The 19,848-nt window shown below is 40.0% G+C and overlaps 1 protein-coding gene across 3 annotated transcripts in view; it reads left to right on the top strand.

The window, feature by feature from the left end:
• Positions 1–19,848, top strand: part of MIB1 (MIB E3 ubiquitin protein ligase 1) — a 74,040-nt gene that overhangs the window by 19,128 nt on the left and 35,064 nt on the right. For all 3 annotated transcript variants that reach the window (XM_068671456.1, XM_068671455.1, XM_068671454.1), the window contains exons 5-12: positions 1,730–1,796; positions 6,073–6,277; positions 8,379–8,562; positions 8,877–9,021; positions 9,898–10,031; positions 11,059–11,166; positions 13,382–13,579; positions 16,115–16,266. In XM_068671456.1, the coding sequence (XP_068527557.1) occupies positions 1,730–1,796; positions 6,073–6,277; positions 8,379–8,562; positions 8,877–9,021; positions 9,898–10,031; positions 11,059–11,166; positions 13,382–13,579; positions 16,115–16,266 (1,193 nt within the window). The remainder of the gene's footprint in view (positions 1–1,729; positions 1,797–6,072; positions 6,278–8,378; positions 8,563–8,876; positions 9,022–9,897; positions 10,032–11,058; positions 11,167–13,381; positions 13,580–16,114; positions 16,267–19,848) is intronic.

Raw genomic sequence — 19,848 nt, 5'->3', positions numbered from 1 at the left:
ACTCCACCATGTTGCTGGAAGGAAGATGAGTGTAAAGCTAATGCTGGACATCAAGCTACAGCTTAGTTTTGCACCCAAGTATATCATTATATTCCAGAAATAACCTGTGTGGTGCAGGCTGGCTAGTAAGACAGAGCAGATTTGGAGGGTTTTGTGTCACTCTGTAAAAACCAAGGTATCCTAACCTGCTTCCTGAGAATTTCTGCTGCAAGATATTCAGTAAAAGGCTAATTACTATTTTATTTCTGCAGTTAGCTTTTAGCCATCCTTGTGTTGTGCGCGAGCATCGCCTGGCTGCAAGGAGATGCGTGTGGGCCCTCCTGCACTCTCTGCTCGATGCTGTGAAGAAAGAAAACCAACTCTTGTGCCAGTGATTGTTGCCTGGCCCAGGAGGCTGTGTCCAGGGGATGGGACCGAGTGCTTCCAGGCCCGTTAGGGGTCTGTGGGTGTCCCTCAGTTCGCCATCTGGGGCCCTCAGCGCAGCCCTTTTGTCCCCGGCCGACTCGAAGCCAGGGCCTGCCCACCGGGTGGCAGCAGGCTGTTGTACACGGCTGTTCCCTGCCCAGCTGACTCCTCCTTTCTCCTATTTTGCAGCACAGCTATATCTCATTATTTCAATCCAGCAGTTTCTGCTGTTTTTTCAGAAAGTGATGGTGCCTTCTTCGTAGGTCCGGGTCACTGGGGGAAGCCTGGTGGTCATCAGTGCCTCCCTCAGTGGCTTGGAAGTCTCAAAGAGTTTATGTTAATCCTTTTGCAGGAGTACAGTCTGTCAATAAATCCTAGATGTGGAAAAAATATTTATTAATAAAACATTTGCTTAGTTTGGGTTGATTAGATCCCAGCTGCCTGTCATCTTTATTTCTTCCCCCATTCCCTTAGAATATTCTGCCACATGTACAGACAGCTCCCGGTCTCCTTCCCAGCTCATCATGCACACAAAATGCCCTTTGTTTAGTGAGGATTGTTCCCCGTAAGGAGCAATGCCAGATGGTAGCCCTTTGGCTTAAAGGGTTACGCAGAGAAAGAACTAGAGGAAGGGAGAATCACAGGAGCCTTCCCTGGCTTCCTGAATAGGAGCTGGTTATCACACTTGAAACTTCTGTGCCTCACGTAATATAAAATGATCTTTCTGCAGGCATATGCTTTTGAACTTCTGTCTTTAAATGATCACGTTTAGTTCAGCTTAATTTAAACCTGCATCTTTGTATTCTGTATGTTTTTCATAGGAAATTGTTCAGTTTCTAGAATTCAGGTGCTAGGTTTTATTCTCTAAATTTTTAATATGTGTATATATATGTGAGAAAAATGTTTGGGAACAGGGGACAGCACTGGTGAGCCTGAAATAACATTGTACAGGAAAGGCTGTGGCCTCAAGCACTGTCTGTAGTTACTTCTTTCTTCTTTGCTTGTATTCATATGCTTTTTTTAAACAATAACTATATAGAACAATGCCAAGGAGATGTGTTATTTTACTACCTTTTTGGGTTAAAAAATTATCTTTTATAGCCTTTTGTATTGGTAAGTGATACTCAAATTTTGAGAATGTCAAGGCTGACGGCTTCGAAACTATTTGAGCTTATTTGCTCCAGTGACTTTCATGGAAGATGTTTTTGTACGCATAATTTTCATTTTTGCTTAATTGAGTGTATTTCAATTCTAGTTCCACTGATTTATGTTAACTGGAGACTCATTCAGTGAGGACTAATGTTCCCTTAATCTCTTTCCCTAGTCTGACCTGAAATGTGTCCAAGATGCAAAAGGAGGCTCTTTCTACAGGGACCATTGTCCTGTGTTAGGTGAGTTGAAGACAGTGTAAATTTGTTTTGATCCATGTTAATTATACGTGTGGGTTTCTTTTCAAATGTAATCTAAAATGACTGTCCTTCCTGGTGAACTGTAAATGGTAGCATTTCAGTGCATTAATAATGAACTGTAACTCCTTCCTCAATATTATTTAGTATCAATGTGCCAGACTGATGGCAAGGGAGCTGTTAAATGTTGAACGAGCAATAAATAGTCACGTGTTGTGCGGTGTATTTCTAAGGAGCTAAATATCAATGCATTCTTCTAGGACTTTTTGGTATTCAGAAATGTTTAACAAGTAGAATATACTCAGCCATAAACAAACCCAGTTGAACATACAATTTTGCATATTACTTTGTGCTGAGACTAGTATATGCTGTGAAATCTTGGTTGCAGTTTCCCATATCTGCTATTGCACTGACCTCTTGTGTCTTAGCTGGGCTACAAATAGGTGCGGAGTAAATAATAAAAATAATTGCCCGATGTTCTGTTTTTTTGAAATACAGTCAAGTTGGAATAAAGTTTATGAATTCCTAGGCACAAATGTCTGTGTTATCTAACACAGAATGTTAGGGATAGGAAGAGACCTTCAAAGATCATCTTGTCCAATCCTCCAGCTGGAACAGGAACACCTAGATCAGGTCACACAGGAATGTGTCCAGGCGGGTTTTGAATGTCTCCAGAGAAGGAGACTCCACATCCCCCCGGGTAGCCTGTTCCAGTGCTCTGCTACCCTCACTGTGAAGAAGTTTCTTCTCATATTTAAGCAGAACCTCCCAGGTTCCAGCTTGCACCCGTTGCCCCTTGTCTTAATGTGTATTTCCTTTGTGAAACATCTGGACATAAAATGGGATACTACAGAAAATTCTGCTTTTTGCACTATTGCTTTTTGACAGCAATAGTAAAAAGGTGAAAACAGTAAAGGTTTGCCTTTTTTATTAAAAATATAATAATAAAATGTTGTCCAGAAGGCTATGTACTGTTATGTAGAGGAATTGTTTGGAAGTAAAAATGCAAGTTATTCTGATCTTTGTATCTTGCTTGTGTACTTGAAGTGACTTTTGTCACTTGAGTCTGACATGAGTGGGAATGTAAAACTGGGAATAGGTTCTTTGTTACACACAGTAAACCTAGGTTCTCATGCATACCCTGCATTTATTTTGGTTCATGTTTTAAAAGTACAGGTCTATACTTTCTACGTGTAGCTTGCTTTTGGGTGATACTGTGTTTGAGTGCATCAATGTTAATCACTGAAGTTGGTAGGAGACTGTTTAAATTCTTTCTCTTCTACATTGTCAAGTTGCTCTTAATGGATGACAACGAACTTAGTTCATCATTCTAACCACGTTATGCTCCATCTTCTCAATCTCACTCTTTGATAGAACATCTGTCCCTTTCATTTGTATTCTAAACATAGTTCACAGATAAGTTCATGCTGTGAATTTAAATCTATGCTTGCACTAAAAGCTAGAAAGTTATTTTTGAAGCTTTGTGTTATTTAGAGTAGAGTACTAATAACAGTTCAGCAGGGGCCTAATTAAAATAGTAGTCAGGACAAAATACTGAGGCTAATTTTGTTCAGTACCTCCTCAGTGACCTTTATGATAAGGCAAATCCAGTCGCAGAAAATCTGCAGGTGACACCAAATTGGCTGAACAGTGTAGTGGAAAGCAGAGCTTTATTCAGAAAAATTGTGAGAAAGTGAAGAATTTGGTGAGTGGAGACCTCACGGACTTCAACCAGAAGTGGTTGGAATGGTTGAAATAACACTATGTACCAGGACAGACTTGGAATTGTGCATTCCTAAGTGAGGAGCCTTGCCAAGGAAGACATGGGTGTTGCAGTGAATACCAAATATGATGGCAGTATGCCATCATTGCAAACAAAGCAAACTGGATAGTGGGCTGGCTATATGGCAATTACTCAGATTGGAAAAGATCTTTAAGATCATCTAGGCCAACCTATAACCTATTACTGACACGTCCACCACTAAACCATGCTACTAAGTTCTACATCTACACGTTTTTTGAAGACCTCCAGGGATGGTGACTCCTCCACTTCCCTGGGCAGCCCATTCCAATGCCTAACAACCCTTTCAATAAATAAATTTCTCCTAATACCCAACCTAAACCTCCCTGGGGCAACTTGAGGCCCTTTCTTCTCAATGATGATGAGGCTGTGTCCAGTTCGTGTTGGCACTTTCACCCTCCACACCTTCAGTTCAAAAAAGTGTTTTAGAAACTCTACAGGTTCTGTCTGATGTTGGTTTGCCAAAGTGGTTAAGGGACTGTGAGGACATGATTCACAAGGAGAAATAGCTGGGCTTGTTCAGTCTGGCAAGGAAGAGGTGAAGATGTAATCCACCAACTGTCTACTGCTCATTGAAGGGTGACTGAAAATGCTCATAGAATTGTAGAATGGCTTGAGTTGGAAGGGACCTTGAAGACTATGTAGTTACAAGCTCCCCTGCCATGAAGGGGGAATGCCACCCTCTAGACCACGTTGCCCAGGGTCTAGTCTAACCTGACCTTGAACAATTCCAGGGATGGGGCATCCACAGCCACTCTGTGCAACCTGTTCCAGTGCCTCACCACCCTCTGAGGGAAGAATTTCCTCCTAACATCTAAAATGAATCTTCCCTCTTGTAGTTTAAAACCATTTCCCCTTATCCTGCCATTTGCCTGAGCAAAAAGTTGGTCTCCGTCTCTTTTATAAGCCTTCTTTAAGTAGTGAAAAGCTGCAGTAAGGTCTCCCTGGAGCCTTCTCCTCTTCAGGCTGAACATCCCCAGCTCTCTCAGCCGTTCTTCATAGGAGAGGTGCTCCAGCCCTCTGCTCAACTTCACTTTCAGAATGGAGATAGACAAAGCCGTAGCTGACCTCAGATGGTCATTGCTAGCTCAGCTTTGTGTGGAATATCAGACCAGATAACCTTCAGACACCCCTTTCTCCAGTTAACACTTCTATAAATTTTGCTCTTTCTTCCCTGTCTAATCATGGCCGTCTCTGGAGCATTTGTCTTCAAATGATCAGTTTTCTCTCTAGTGAGTTTTTTTTATCAGTAGCTTTTCTGTAGAAATATTTTTTGACTTTGTCGGTGCAGGATTGGCTGTTCCCATGTTGTGAGTGTTTTGTTGCAAAGGTAAAGGGTGCGGACTCAAAATAGCGTTCTGTCTATAGGTCCTTTAAACAGAGACCAGGACAGAGAGAGGTCACTGTGACAGTGTGAGTGGTCGTAGAAGTCAACGTCCATTGAACGTGAGCATCCGCTTGTGGCCATGTTTCCTCTCTAAGCAGTTTCTTCTAAAGCAGCATTGTAGTCTCTTCTTGACCATTAAGTCCTCTGCAGACTTTGCTGCAACACCTGGTGTGGATTTTGGTCTCTGGAATTGGTCTCCCTCCAAAGAATGTCATCGTCTCTCTGAATCGAACTACATTTTTCTGCTTACTACAATGTGAGGACCCCTCCTCCATTATTGCCTCTTGCTTGGAAGAGGAAAAACACTTTTTTTCCCTTTAAGGCAGCAGTGTTATTAAAGGCTCACCCTCTCCTTTGCCACTGATGTTGCTGTTGAACTCCATCTACATGAGTTCTGCAGTTGTCACTGCGGTTATTCAGTGGACAGTACCAAATACCATCCTCTTGTTCTGTCAGTGAGCAGATCCACAAGTTCATTCTCTCATCAGTTAACATAGCTTGATGTATGTGGATGTATGCTGCTTTTTCCCAGCTTTTGACTTTTTGGTATGAAGTGTCTCTTGAAATCAGGCATTGTCTGGAGAAGGTTTTTGCACAAAAATTTGCAGTGTTTTTCTTTTTTGCCAGTGTTTTCTCCACGTTCAGGAACTGACCCAATTAAAAAAAAAAAAAAATCACTTTCTGTGGGCATTCTGATTATCTTTCAGCCTCTGAGGGGGTACATGGCACTTTGTATGTGATGCCTCAAAACTATCAGAGCTAATTTTGATGTCTAGCACCACAGCTGTTACCCTTCCTGTTAGAGGTCAAACTAGAGCCTGTCACAAGTATTTATCATTTACCATTTCACTATTTGCCGTGAAAACTCAAAGAGAAATAGATAATTCCATACCCAGGGACTCAGGGTTCTTTTTAACCTGTTCACCTCCCTTTCAGCTCTTGGCCACTCCAGTTTCATAGATACGGAGAGGTTTTGTGGGTATCAGTTCTGTGTCAGAAATGAATTTGTGTTGTTTAGATTGCTTGGAAAATTAATGTAGTCATGCGAACATTTTCTTCTCTTTCCATTTCAGGTGAGCAAAACGGTAACAGAAATCCTGGTGGGCTGCAGATTGGTGACCTTGTAAACATTGACCTTGATTTGGAAATTGTACAGTCTTTGCAGCATGGTCACGGAGGATGGACTGATGGCATGTTTGAAACCTTAACAACAACTGGAACAGTTTGTGGCATTGATGAGGATCATGACATTGTAGTACAATATCCAAGTGGCAACAGGTTTGTTATGTAGCCTTCTGTCACTGATCTCACAGACTGCCTTTGCCTTCTGCACTGTGATCACTTGCTGCCAGAAATGTTCTGTTCTCCTTTTCTGTATATTAAGATTTCCCTGAGAATTTTTATATTGCTTTTGCAATGTGTAACAAGGACTTTAATAGCGCAGCTCTCAGATCTTTAAAGATTTAAAGCTTTAGGGAGAAAAATTTGCTCCCTCTCATACTTAATGATAGTTTGAGTCCAAAATAATAAAGCTGTGGAGTATCTTATTTCTAAGACAGTGTTTTATACAGTATTTTATTTTTTTTAAATTAGAACGTATCCCATGGCTTTAAGGGGGAATGGTAATAGTAGTGTGTTGTGGGGTTTCAGGAAAAGGGGTTAAGATGTGAGCTTCTTAAGTTGGGGATCTCATCTAATCATAGACTCTTCAAGCTTGGAAAAGACCTCCAAGATCATCTAGTCCAACCATCCCACTATTAACACTATCTACCCCCCTAAATCATGTCCATGGGTACCACATCCAAACATTCCTTAAACACTGCCAGGGATGGTGACTCTACCACCTCCCTGGGCAACCTGTTCCAATGCCTGACTGCTCTTTCTGAGGAGAAATTTGTCCTAACTTACAACGTAAACCTCCCCTGGCACAACTTGAGGTCATTCCCTCTAGTCCTATCACTAGTTACCTGCAAGAAGAGGTTGACCCCCAGCTCCCCACACCTTCTTTTCAGGTGGCTGATAGAGAGCAGTGAGGTCTCCCCTGAGCCTCCTCTTCCCCAGACCAAACACCCCCAGCTCCCTCAGCTGCTCCTCACAGGCCTTGTGCTCCAGGCCCTTCACCAGCTCTGTAGCCCTTCTCTGGACATGCTCCAGGGCCTCGATGTCCTTCTTGCAGTGAGGGGCCCAAAGCTGAACACAGCACTGGAGGTGTGGCCTCACCAGAGCAGAGTACAGGGGGACGATCACCTCCTTGGCCCTGGTGGCTACACTACTCCTGATAGAAGCCAGGGTGCTGTTGGCAATCTCAGCCACCTGGGCACACTGCTGGCTCATGTTCAGGCAAGCATCAACCAACACACCCAAGTCCTTTTCCTCTTCACAGATTTCCAGCCCCTCTGCCCCAGGCCTGTATTGCTGAATGGGGTTGTTGTGACCAAAGTGCAGGACCTGGCACTTAGCCATGTTGAACTTCATCCCATCGGCCTCTACCCATTGACCCATCCAGTCCAGGTCCCTCTGCAGGGCCTTCCTACCCTCCAGCAGATGGACACTTCCCTCCAGTTTGCTGTCATCTGCAAACTTGCTGAGGGTGCACTCAATTCCCTCATCCAAATCATCAATAAAGATACTAAAAGAGGATGGTCCCCAACACTGACCCCTGAGGAATACCACTCATGCCAGCTAGATTCAGCTACATTCACACCACTCTCTGGCCTGGCCATCCAGCCAGTTTTTAACCCAGCACAGAGTGTACCTGTAAAAGCCATGGGCTGCCAACTTCTCCAAGAGAATACTGAGGGAGACCATGTCAAAGGCTTTGCTGAGATCTTGGTAGACTACACCAACAGTCATTCCCTTGTCCACCAGGCGGGTCACCTGGTCATAGAAGGAGATGAGATTGGCCAGGCAGGACTTGCCTTTCAGGAACCCATGCTGGGGTGGATCTGATCTGGCCCTATAGGCTTGTGACAGTGGAGGTGGAGTGGCAGGTCTCTTACTGATTCCACCTGAATCTCGGGGGGATGACTCTATTCCCTGTTCGACTATTAAAGACTTAAAAAAAAAAAAAAAAAAAAAAAAAAAAGGCATTGAGAATCACAGCCTTTTCCTTATCCATTAGTCATGTTCTCTACTGCATCCAGTAAAGGATGGAGGTCCTCCTTGGCCCTTCTCTTACTGTTAATGTATTTGTAAAAAAAACCAAGCAAACCTTTTTGTTCTTTTACTACAGTGGCCAGATTGTGCAAAAAAAAATGGTTAGCAGGATATATGATGTAATATCAAATTGTAGAGAGCTTTAGGCATACAAGGAAATTATTTTAAGCATTCTTTCACTTCCCAAGTTTATAGACTCTGCTTTAAATGATTCGTTGTCTAGGTGGACGTTTAATCCAGCTGTTCTCACCAAAGCCAATGTTGTCCGAAGTGGAGATGCTGCTCAAGGTGCAGAAGGAGGCACCTCTCAGTTTCAAGTGGGTGACCTTGTTCAAGTCTGCTATGACTTGGAGCGAATCAAGCTTCTTCAAAGAGGTCATGGAGAGTGGGCTGAAGCAATGCTTCCTGTAAGTACTTGTATGTTTGGACTATTAGGATCGTACAACTCATACAGTTTTTCTGATTGTGATTATTAAAGTACCTGGAGGTTATGGGAGTCAGTTGTGACTTTGTTCTAAGTCGGAGAAAGTACATTTCACTAAGCAGGGTAATACTTGCTCAGCTATTGTAATCTGCCTACCCTGATGAAACTTAGTTAAAGGGATTAGTGACTGTACTATTATACAACAGACTTCATAAAATCTATGCTTTGTTACAACTTTCATATTTCTCAACATTTTATTTTTAGTGTTATTTACATTTGATGTTTTCTTCAATGCAGACTTTGGGTAAAGTTGGTCGCGTCCAGCAGATCTATTCAGATAGTGACTTAAAGGTGGAGGTCTGTGGGACATCGTGGACGTATAATCCAGCAGCTGTCTCAAAGGTGGCATCAGCAGGATCCGCTATAAGTAATGCATCTGGTGGTAAGTTTGAAGAATAACCTGTAACGTCTGTATGATGGGTAGTGGTGTTAATCACAAAATTGTTAAGTACTGGTACATCATTTGTATGTTAAGTTAATAAAACTCAGACTCAGGGTTCAGCTAATCCAATGTTAACTTCCCAGAGAGACACAAGAATAAGCTTGCAGTGGGTATGGAGATGTTATTTGATCCTCTCTTGGTAAGATGCAAAAATTCCAAATCAAATTTGTGTTTCTGTTTGGCTACAGTACAAGTATAGTGCAAGCTTGGAGGGCTTTAAAACAGTTCAGCTCTAAGGGCTTTAAAATTGAAGTGATTAGAAGGGATGTTAGATTGGAATAGGCTCTGAGGCGTGAAGAGTGTGCCACTGGGTGTAGCAAGCAGTGTATTTGTTCCTTGTTTAAAAGGTTTTGGGGGATAACAAGCATAAGGGAGGAATTTGTTGCAAGCAGTTACTCAGGATAGTATTCTTTCCTTAAACGCGTTGTCTTAAACTTAATTAGACATTCTTTAACTAATCGCAGTGGGAGATTTTTTTTTTTTTTAGTCTAATATGAAGTTAAGCTAGAAGACTAAAAAAGCCTGGTATATCAACATGCATTTTTACATCCCCCCTGCCCTTTTGTATTTCACAGTAGACAAACTGTTTGTGGTTAAATCAACTTTGTTATGAAATATGTGATGTGATGGCCTCTACTATGTGAAGGATAATGGGGTTGCAGTGTTTCCTTGAAACTGAATAGTAAATTAAAGCTGCCATTTTATGGTGGTTTGTATATTACTATGTACATGTCGTTAGGAACAAATTTCACACATTTTTCTGTTCTTGTGTGACTAAAATTGTAATCTTAACTGTGCTTTGTTTAATAATTCCAGAGAGATTGTCCCAGCTATTGAAGAAACTATTTGAAACCCAAGAATCTGGAGATCTCAATGAAGAATTGGTTAAAGCTGCTGCCAACGGAGATGTTGCTAAAGTGGAAGATCTGCTAAAGAGACCAGATGTGGATGTGAGTGTTCAGTTCTGGAGGGGGCTTGTTCTGGGGACCTGTAATATTGAAAAAAGTTGTCCTAGATAACCCTTGCCAGACAGTAGTGTGTCAGCTGGTCCCAGTGTCTCTTCTATTTGTTGTCCTATGAAATGTGCTGGGGGATGTATGAAAATGCTGCTTAGTACCTTTTTTTACTGGTCAAGTTTTGTGTTACATTGTCTGCTGTGAATTAAAATACCTTTAGGCATGTGTATTCCAGAGTCAGGGCGGAGAGACAAACGCTTGCAATTAGCAAAGGGTCTTGAACTTCTTTTGTTTTGAGATAAAGGGAAGGAGGATTGATTTGGGTGGGTTTTGTGTGTATTGGTTTTGTTTTATTTTTTTCTTTTTCTAATTCATGAAATAGACCACCTAATGCACTTTGTCAGGTACTTTTTACCAAATTGTCTAATCACATAACAGTGAAAAATCTAAAAGAAAATGTTTAAGAATGTTAGGGCTTCCTTCAGGGGGCATGTTTTGAAATCACGAGATATTTTTCTCACTACAACGGAGGTTAAACTCCATCAGTTCTGAGGGGTAATCTGCAGCTCAAGATTATACAAAGCATGGTATTTTGTTCAGATTGACTCTCGTTCTTGACATAAATTAGAAAATGATGATGAGAGGGAGAGAGAGTTGTCGTTGTTCTGAGAACAGAGAACTGGCATCATTCTGAGACCTGTTCTCAAAATCTGGTCTTTACAGTAGCCAGAGGTGATTTTTTTTTTTAATCCAACTATCATTAAGGTCTTGATGTTTGAAGTAAATCCCTTTGAGTCTTTCCTTCAATCCAGATAATTCTATAAAAATGGTAAGGAGGTCTTCTCCTAGGAGATCCTAATGTATGTCGGAAATACAGCTGTCTAAAAATAGTTTAGATAGCTTTATGTGCTTTGATATGCTGTTGCTTTAAGTTTTCTAAGACACTTGAATGTATACTGTGTCTCATAGGTACGCATGTGTGTATCTTGCAGATGATCTCAAAGTATTAATATGCTTCCAGGTAAATGGACAATGTGCTGGACACACAGCTATGCAAGCGGCTAGTCAGAATGGCCACGTTGACATTTTGAAGTTGCTTCTGAAACAGAATGTGGATGTAGAAGCAGAGGTAAGTTAAATATTATTAAAATACACTCTTTTTGTCCCCTTAAGTTTTAAACTTTGCTATGTACAGAAATACAAAGTGTGCCAGGTGACAGGCAAACTGCTTTTCTTGTTGGTAGCTAACTATTGAAAAAATTGCAGTGTAATTGGGTGTGTAGGGAAATAAGGTTTTAAAATGGTATATAGCCAGGGTGCAAGGAAATGAATAGGACTATATTTTATACAAATTGCCTTTCTTGGACAGGATCTTAAAAGCGTCATGTGTTTAGTACAAGATGTGTAGCTTTGTATTTAAAAGCTGCCATTTAGTGTGTGCATTTCTGTTTTGTGGGACGGGGGTGAATGGGATGTGGGAGAGATGTGAGATTACTTTTCAGTTTCCTAGTGGCTATGACTTCTACAGTGCACAGGACTCTGACCTTCAGGATATTGATTCTATGTCTCACTGATACCTTGTGTACACCTGTCTCTTTTCTTCCTCTTTGTTAGCTATTGGGAAATTAATTGCATTTTTTGCTGCCTATGATCAGTATTTCTAAGCCACCAAAATCTTTTAGAAAAATTGTTTCCTTGTTACTAGAACCGATTCCTTATTATATTGCTATCTTTTTTAAGTGGGCAAAATGGATCTTAGATTGTTCTAACTTTCACCTGAGGGTTAAATTTTGGCTTCATGGGGAGACAACATCACTTTCATTTAAGTAGTAATTCACTTAATCTTTTCTTGATAGTTCGCACTATCTGTAATGGCTCTATTAATGCTCTGTTAACTCTTTGGAATTACACAGAACTTATTTTGGCTTTCTTGCATTAGATGAACAGTAAGTTGCGACTGCATTTATTTTAAGAAAGTAGCAGCCTATTTGATAGCATTATATCTTCTGAGAAATGTTTTTTTATGATTTTTGTTTTTTTTATTTTCTCCATTGGGGAAAAATATGGGAAACATAACTAAGTACATACTGCCTTCTGTAATGTTTTTATCTAGATATAATTATTGCGGTGATGGTATTTAAAACAATTTGATCTTGAATTTGCTCTAAGTAATGGGAAATTGCATACATTATTCTTTTTTTTTCCTGTTTGGGTCCTTTTTCTGCTTCCCTGCCTTGCACTGTTCAATGTGTGGGTCAGATAATTCTTTTAAATGTCAGTGAGTGGAAACTCTTTTTTCTTACCATGATTACATTCTCAAACTAGCCTCCTGCTGACAGTATTACAAAGGTTGAATACCCAGTTCTTTAACACCTTTAATTATGTGAAATATAACTCGTATATAGAACTGTGTAAAGCTGGTATGGGATTGTAGTGGATGAAGCCCCTTCTTAATTTCCTTTATTTCATTTCAGTAGTAGAGTGCAATAGGCCAGCACGCTGCCTGTGGCATTCAGAGGAGGAAGATACTGTCAGGTGCTGCATCTCCAACGTCAGATACTTACCCTGTTCCTTATATACAGTGTTTACTTAAAAGAAAGTTTGAGCAGAGAGTAATACAACTGCCAACTCTCAGTTTAAAATGGAAGGATTTCTTGTTTATTTTTTATTTTTTTAGAATGATTGTTCCTGGGAGAATTTTCTACCAGCAGATTGTAATATTTGCATTTTTAACTGATTTTACCTCTTTTATACTTAGATGTAATGCATTGGCGGTGTAGCCTTTGTTCGTTTTGTGGAGCACAAGAAGGATCCGTCAAATTTCTCTTTCTCAGAATATAAATTAAAGCTTAATAGAGTGCTCAGAAACTAATAGTGGGCCCAGGCATTGTTTGGGTAACAGAAAAACAACTTTCTATGCTTGGGCTCTTAGCATTATATTAACATACATTTTAGGCCTTAGAAGATGCTGCAGAGCTGCTCTGTTAAGGCCAGAGCAAAACTTTAGTCTGTTTACTTCACTGTCATGGTCTGTGGCATGGAAGCAATGGATAAAAATCCTTGCTTTGCCTGCTGTGCAAAGTGTATTTATTCATGGTGACATTTTCTGGGGATGTCCTGATACTGCTAGATAGAATGTGTATATTTTTATACAGAGGTTCTTCATTCTCTATTGTTCGTATTTTGATCAATTTTTTAATTATTTCAGTATCTGAAAAGCATTGAGGTTATTTAACTTTCTTTCTTTGAAGAAATTGAGAATGTGTAATGAGTCAGTGTAAATTCATCATCTTGTTGAAAGGAAATGTGGAACACACTGGATCAAAATAATGTTTCTGCTTTAGGACAAAGATGGAGACAGGGCTGTCCATCATGCAGCCTTTGGTGACGAGGGTGCTGTGATTGAGGTTTTGCATCGAGGCAGTGCGGATTTGAATGCTCGCAACAAACGGAGGCAGACTCCACTTCATATTGCGGTCAACAAAGGTCATCTACAAGTTGTGAAGACTCTGCTGGACTTTGGCTGCCATCCTAGTCTCCAGGTAATGTAAATGTTGACGTGGATTCACTTTTTAGGTATTTAATTTTGATTCGCTCTGTGTGGATGCTGTGTATAGGTGATAGAAGAATTATAGAGAAAAGGATTGAAAGGCACAGATCTCGTGAAGTTATCTGTCCCAGCATCTCCCCTAACATGATGAACTGTAATAAAAATACTCTTACATTAATTTATTTTCTTGACACCTAGATACAGGCACCTGACTTATTCAAACCAGTTTGTGTGAATTGATATTTTCACAGCCTGTAGTTATCTGTAATTGTTAACTTTTTCTCCTGTTTAATTCCTCCTTTATTGAATCTGCAGCTGTTTGCTCCTTCTGCAAGCCACAGCTTGGCATTTTTTTAGCTGGTGATACTGTGGAATGTTTCATTAAAAAACAAAACAAAACAACTTTCTTTAAGAATTGACCTATCGTTGTTAAAACTGTTTGGCTAAATTCTCTTTTAAATTCAGGCTTTTATCTAAAAAGCTGTGATGCATAGGGCCTCCAGTACCAGAATTAACACAGGGAGTGAGTTTTATCCATAATTAATGTGGCGGAAGCTGCGGCATATGAGTGCAGCCTCCCGTTGAGAAGGTAGAGGAGAAACCAGCTGTCAAATAAGCAGGCATCCACGTTCTGCAGGAGCTGAACGCAGCCACCTTGTGAATGCAGTGCATTAGTAGAAGAAATCAGAAAGGTGGAGTTTGAAGAGGTTTGCAACTGAAAGAAAAAGCTGTAATGTCCCAGGAAAATCAAGATATATTGTAATAACACGTTAATTCTCTTGTTTTTGCCATAATGTCAAAAAGGATTTTTGAAACTGTATATCCATGTAACAAAAGATGAGCAAACGTTCTTAAAATTAGCAAATAAAGTGATTGTTCATCTGCTTTCACCTGGCTTTGCAGGCACTCGCTTGATCCGGCTGAGGGATGAGCAGTGTCAGCTATCCAGCCCCTATTTAGTATTTGTTGAACATCAGATCAATAAGGAGTCTGTTGGGTTGAGTCCTGTAAAGGGTGGCTGTGTCTATCACGTAATGATGGATGAGGTACGGATACCCAATGTGGGTATCTCGAGTTTGAATTATAGAAGTGTGTTTGGTCTGAAAAGCTCAGTAGAATGGTGCCATGAAACTCCACCTGGAAAATACAGTTGTCTCTGAAAATACTGAACTTTCAGATCCTGCATGTATGCGGAGCAACTCTCATGCAACTGTGAGCTGGTGATTGATTTTGGTGGATCAGAGCACAGGAGGGGCAGACTGAGGCATGACTGGAATTTAACCGGCCAGCTCTCTACTATTTAACCCAATTCACTGCGTAAACAAAAAATGTATATTAGCCTACAAACAGTAAATTCAGGAAATAGGATCAATTAAAGTGAATAAAAGCTGCGTGGTTTAATTTTGGCAAACTGGTTGACACTGGTTCAAGTGTTTCTATTATTTGGCACTTCTTGTTTGGCAGCTGGTGATTCTCACTGTAAAGTTGGTAAAGATTTGCTTTCATGCTGCAGTGTATTGCTAAAATGTTCAGTTCCTGTGTTTATCAGTTACCAGCTGAGTCAGTGTCAGTGACAAAAGCCTTCCTGACTTATATGGCATTAGAATTTTACTGGAAGCATAAATCTGGAGAGTTTGCCTATAGAAGCAAATAAGCATAAATGGATGTGTTCCCTCTCTGTTAGTCATGGGGCATTCCTTTTCAGTTCTACCATCTGAGTCCTTGAATAAATAATGCACAAATTACTTCTAGGAATAAAAAGCATTTTCCCTTATTTGGGATATTTGAAAAATACAATGACAAGCTAAAAATATGAGTTATTTGCCTTCAATTATGCAGTGAAATACTTCCACGTACCTTGTGTAATGTAATCTGGTATTTGCCATAACAAGTTTAAAAGCTTAATATTGCTCATGACATTGGCCTTTGCTTTGTGGAAAATGATGTGCTTCAGTTAAAACAGCAGATGTGCCTAAATTTCTTACTTGGACTACATTTTGGTTTCTGTTCTGCTTATGCTTTTATTTCGTAGTGTCTTTTTTGGTATTGCCTTTTCCATGGTTAATTGCTAGTTTGATCTTGGCCATCATCCCTCAAAATTCCCAGCCTTCCCCCGCCTGGCTAGTCTCCTCTGTTGGGTTAGTCTTTGTTGCTGCCCTGTTACTCAGAAATTGTAACTTGGGCATCAGCTCAATCGGGATGTGAGGCATGGGGAAGCTGATGCCTTCACCGGTGCCCTCAGTTCTGTCAGATGGAAGGCATACTCCAACTGTGGAGTACCGGGAGCTGGGTAACCACAGAAGGCTGGGAGCCCAGGACTGGAATTACTGGGGTTACCTACGGAAGGGTTTGCAAAACCAGAGCAGGATCGGAAGCAGCTTGCTCTGAACTCAGCAATATAGCTCCACTTTTAGGCGTGAAGAGCTGTTGTGTGTTTCTGTAGTCAGTTTTCCTAGTGATATGTAAATGTCTCTTCTCTTTAACGTGGATGCATGCAAAAACTGATCCAAGTTGTTTCTGGCTTCAGGATTCTGAAGGCGACACTCCCCTTCACGACGCGATAAGTAAGAAGCGGGATGACATCCTGGCCGTGCTGCTAGAGGCTGGAGCAGACGTTACCATCACCAACAACAACGGGTTTAATGCTCTGCACCACGCCGCACTGCGAGGAAACCCCAGGTAAAGATTTGGTTTTAAAGATTATTTTGTCATCGTTCGTGAAAGGAAGGCAAGTGCATGGGAGTGTAGAATCATGGTGTTCTTTCAGCAGGTCCTGAAGCCTGCATATAGTTGTATTTCTTAGATGTTGGTGTTGCTTAGGTAGGAATTCTTTCTAATAGTTCAGTAGCCATGATTAGAATGAAACTGATTGTCTTAGGTCTTGAAAAGGCATTTAGATGCAGAGCTTAGGGATATGGTTTAGTGGAGGATTGGTTAGTGTTAGGTCAGAGGTTGGGCTCGGTGATCTTGGAGGTCTCTTCCAACCTAGATGATTCTGTGATTCTGCTTGCTCGTCCACTCAGTTTACTGCTGTGAAGTGTCTCCAGATGTGTGGGAAACTTCATGTGGTGGCTGTAGAATTTTGCAAATACAAGTTTGGACAAGTGAAAAGCTCTTAAGTAGGATCATAAGAAAGCATTTGTAAAAATGTTCTTCTCAAATATTGGAATTGGGAAAGGGATTTGAGTTTTTAGAAATACCTGAGTAATTTTTAAAGACACCGTGTGGTTATAAAGTCATCTTAGGGTTCTTGTATTAAATTTCATTTGACAGTATAAGACACATCTAATTTCGTTTCATTGAAAGCACCTACAGAAGAAATTCCTTATTTCAGGTTTTATATAGCTTCTCATTCTGAAAAAGTTAGTTAATTAGTTTTGTGCTAGCTGCATGCTGTACCTCTACATTGAATCTTCAGTTAAGGTAGTTTTCAAAAATGATTACATAAACTTTGTGGAAAAATTGGTGTTTGCCTGTCACATTGTGGATAAATATTTTTTTTCAAGGCTGTCATTCTGAAAAGAGTTCAGTAATATGTTGTTGTATGGTGGAGAATTGGGTGTGCTTTGCATGAAGAAAGGTGTATGTTTACTTGTTTAACTTCACTATATTCTGCTGCTTTGCATTTGAGAGAAGATAGAGAAATAGGAGGTGTTTGTCTTAGATGGGAATGAAATCTGGGTTAGTCTCTTAGTACGTAACTGTCACGACTGATGGCTAAAAAATAAATGCAACTATTTATGTGTGTATAGGAATGGAATCGCACTTCAAGTTAAAAGCAGTGGTTGGAGTTGTTGATTGGGACAATAAATGTATTTACAGTTTCCTCTAGGGTCTGTAAAAGGTCTATAAGAGATCATTTAAAGGATGTGGTTAAGGGAGCATGGGTTTGGTGTTCAGAAGGTGGTTCTTTCAAGTCTGAACTGATAACTTACTTGTTTAATGTGAATTCTCCATATTTATGTAACAGCCTTAACCAGGAGTGCTGGTTGCTGTCTCCAGTTACCTAGATGGAGTATTCTTTAGTTTTCTGTTTTGTGTTGCCTTCCCTAGGCTCCTTTAACAGTTGGCTTGTGTGAAAGTACCAATATGAGATGCAGGGAACGTGTATGAAAAAGCATTTCTTTATAGGGATGCTGCAGATTTTCCTGTGGGTGAATGTTTTAGAAGCTGTGGGCTTTCTCTTTGATGAAAGGATCGAAATTGTGGTTTGAATCAGTTCAGTTGGACAGCTGGCAGAATGTGAGGCATAGCACAGTTTTTTCCCAAATCCTCTCTCCTTTACAAAAGTTTATACTGGAACAATAAGAAAATGTTTCCGGTATTAGTGCTTTGAACCCTGCGTAGGTAACTCCCATACGCGAGTTTTCACTAGCATCTGGACAGGTTAAACAGTTAGGTATCTAATTTTTTGGTTGCAGCTGTATCTGAGCACTTCTGAAACAGGTAAAACAGAGAGAATTTTGTCCCCATTGTGGAAGTTGTCGTTTCTTTTGTTGACAGAATTAGATGTTTTACACATCAGCCTGGGAAGAAATTAATGGAAATAAAAATGAAAGAAACAGATTGTGGAAAATTTTCACTGTCTTGTGCTCCCCCCCCACCCCCCCCAAATCATTACTTGATTCCTTTTATTTACAAGTTAAGCTCCGTTTCCTTTCAGGCTTTAATGATGGCCATTTATCTCATTATGTTGATTATGTAGTTCTCCCACTGGCCTCTTTCTGAATGAAAACAAACACGTTTTTTATATTTGCCACCTTGTCTTTCTGATCTGATACAGAATGATAGATGCTACCAATCTGTTAAATGCACTGGGCACGGAATGTTTAAAGCACTGTTAAAAATAACACTCTGAAGTTTAGTTTGTAACTGGTATGGGTCACAAGCAGTACATATTATATTCTGCTCGAAACCTTACTTAGGGACCTGTCTTCCCTAAACTAAGCTTTCTTATTCCACCTACGCTGGAGTTTCTTTGTGGCTTCAGGCTGTGGTGCCTTATATGGAATGCACTGCACTAAATTCCCCTTAAGGTCAAATATATAAATATATAAATAATTGTTATTCTTATGAAAATTAAACATATATTCATGCATTTATATGTGCATATGCATTATATACATTCACAAAAACAATATACTTAATGTGTATGTAAGCATTGATAAAGTCCACATTCATATTCCTGGTTATTGATAATAAAGTGTGTGTGTGAGAGCTTGAACTCACACACACACAGAAGTGAAATAAATTTCTGCAGATTTTTTTACAGTCGATATCACGTAGCTATTTGGGACCAATTCCATCTTCAGAGCAAAACCTATTTTAGTTCTTGAGCTCTGAACTGTGCTGACAGTAGGGAGATAAGCCTCCAAGCAGGAAAAAAAAAAAAAATCAGACAAACTGTTGAGGAGAGCACTTGAAAATTTCTCATTTTTCAGGTGAAAAAACTTTCATTCTAATATTTGTCTGCTATTCAAATGTTAAATATTAAGAGAAAAATAGCATTATTTTTTTTTCAAAATGCCTTTTTTTTTTTTTTCTCAGCAGTTAATCCACAATAGTTTTGCAGTGTTTTCCAACAGTAAATGTATAGTGTGTTTTGGAGAACCTCCTATTCTAAGCGAAATATTTCTCCTTTCAATGATTTGCTGCTGTCCATACCTTTTGAATTGGTATAGAAACAACTTCTTTTTTTGTGGTGAAGTATGATGATGAAAGTATAATTCAGGTTATGCTCTAGGTAGATCTGAACTTGTTCATGGAGATAGAGATAAAAACAGATTTGAACTGACATACAGGGAAGTTAAAATTTTATTTCATACATAATTTTTAACCGAATCAGTCATATTAAAAGTGCATTTATTTTGGACCTTTTTCAAAGTACTGCGAACCTCAAAGCTTGTCAGACTGCCTCTTCCGTGTTAATGAGATTTTTCAGACAGAAAAGAGGAGAGGAAAATGTGAGAATGATGTACAGATTGGGTATATTTCCCATGTTTTCAACTTCAGGATATGTTTGATCTATTCACATACCTGTGACTGCAGAATTTTCATCTGAAGACACGACTGTGAAGCGTGGGCATATTTTCTACCCATTGCCCCAGTTAGCTGTAGATTTGCATTGTATCTTGTGAAGAGAGCTTTATTCACACTGCAGTTAGCATCTGAAATAGTGGCTGCTTTTTGAGCTGACCCCAGTTTGCACATATGTGCCACTAGTTCTTCAGACCAATGCGTTCTGCTACATTTTAGGTCAAA

The sequence above is a fragment of the Anas acuta genome, chromosome 2 (genome assembly GCF_963932015.1).
Source record: "Anas acuta chromosome 2, bAnaAcu1.1, whole genome shotgun sequence".
Classification (NCBI taxonomy): Eukaryota; Metazoa; Chordata; class Aves; order Anseriformes; family Anatidae; genus Anas; species Anas acuta.
The sequence above is the reverse complement of the archived record's forward strand: the minus strand, read 5'-3'. Positions and strand labels throughout refer to the sequence as shown.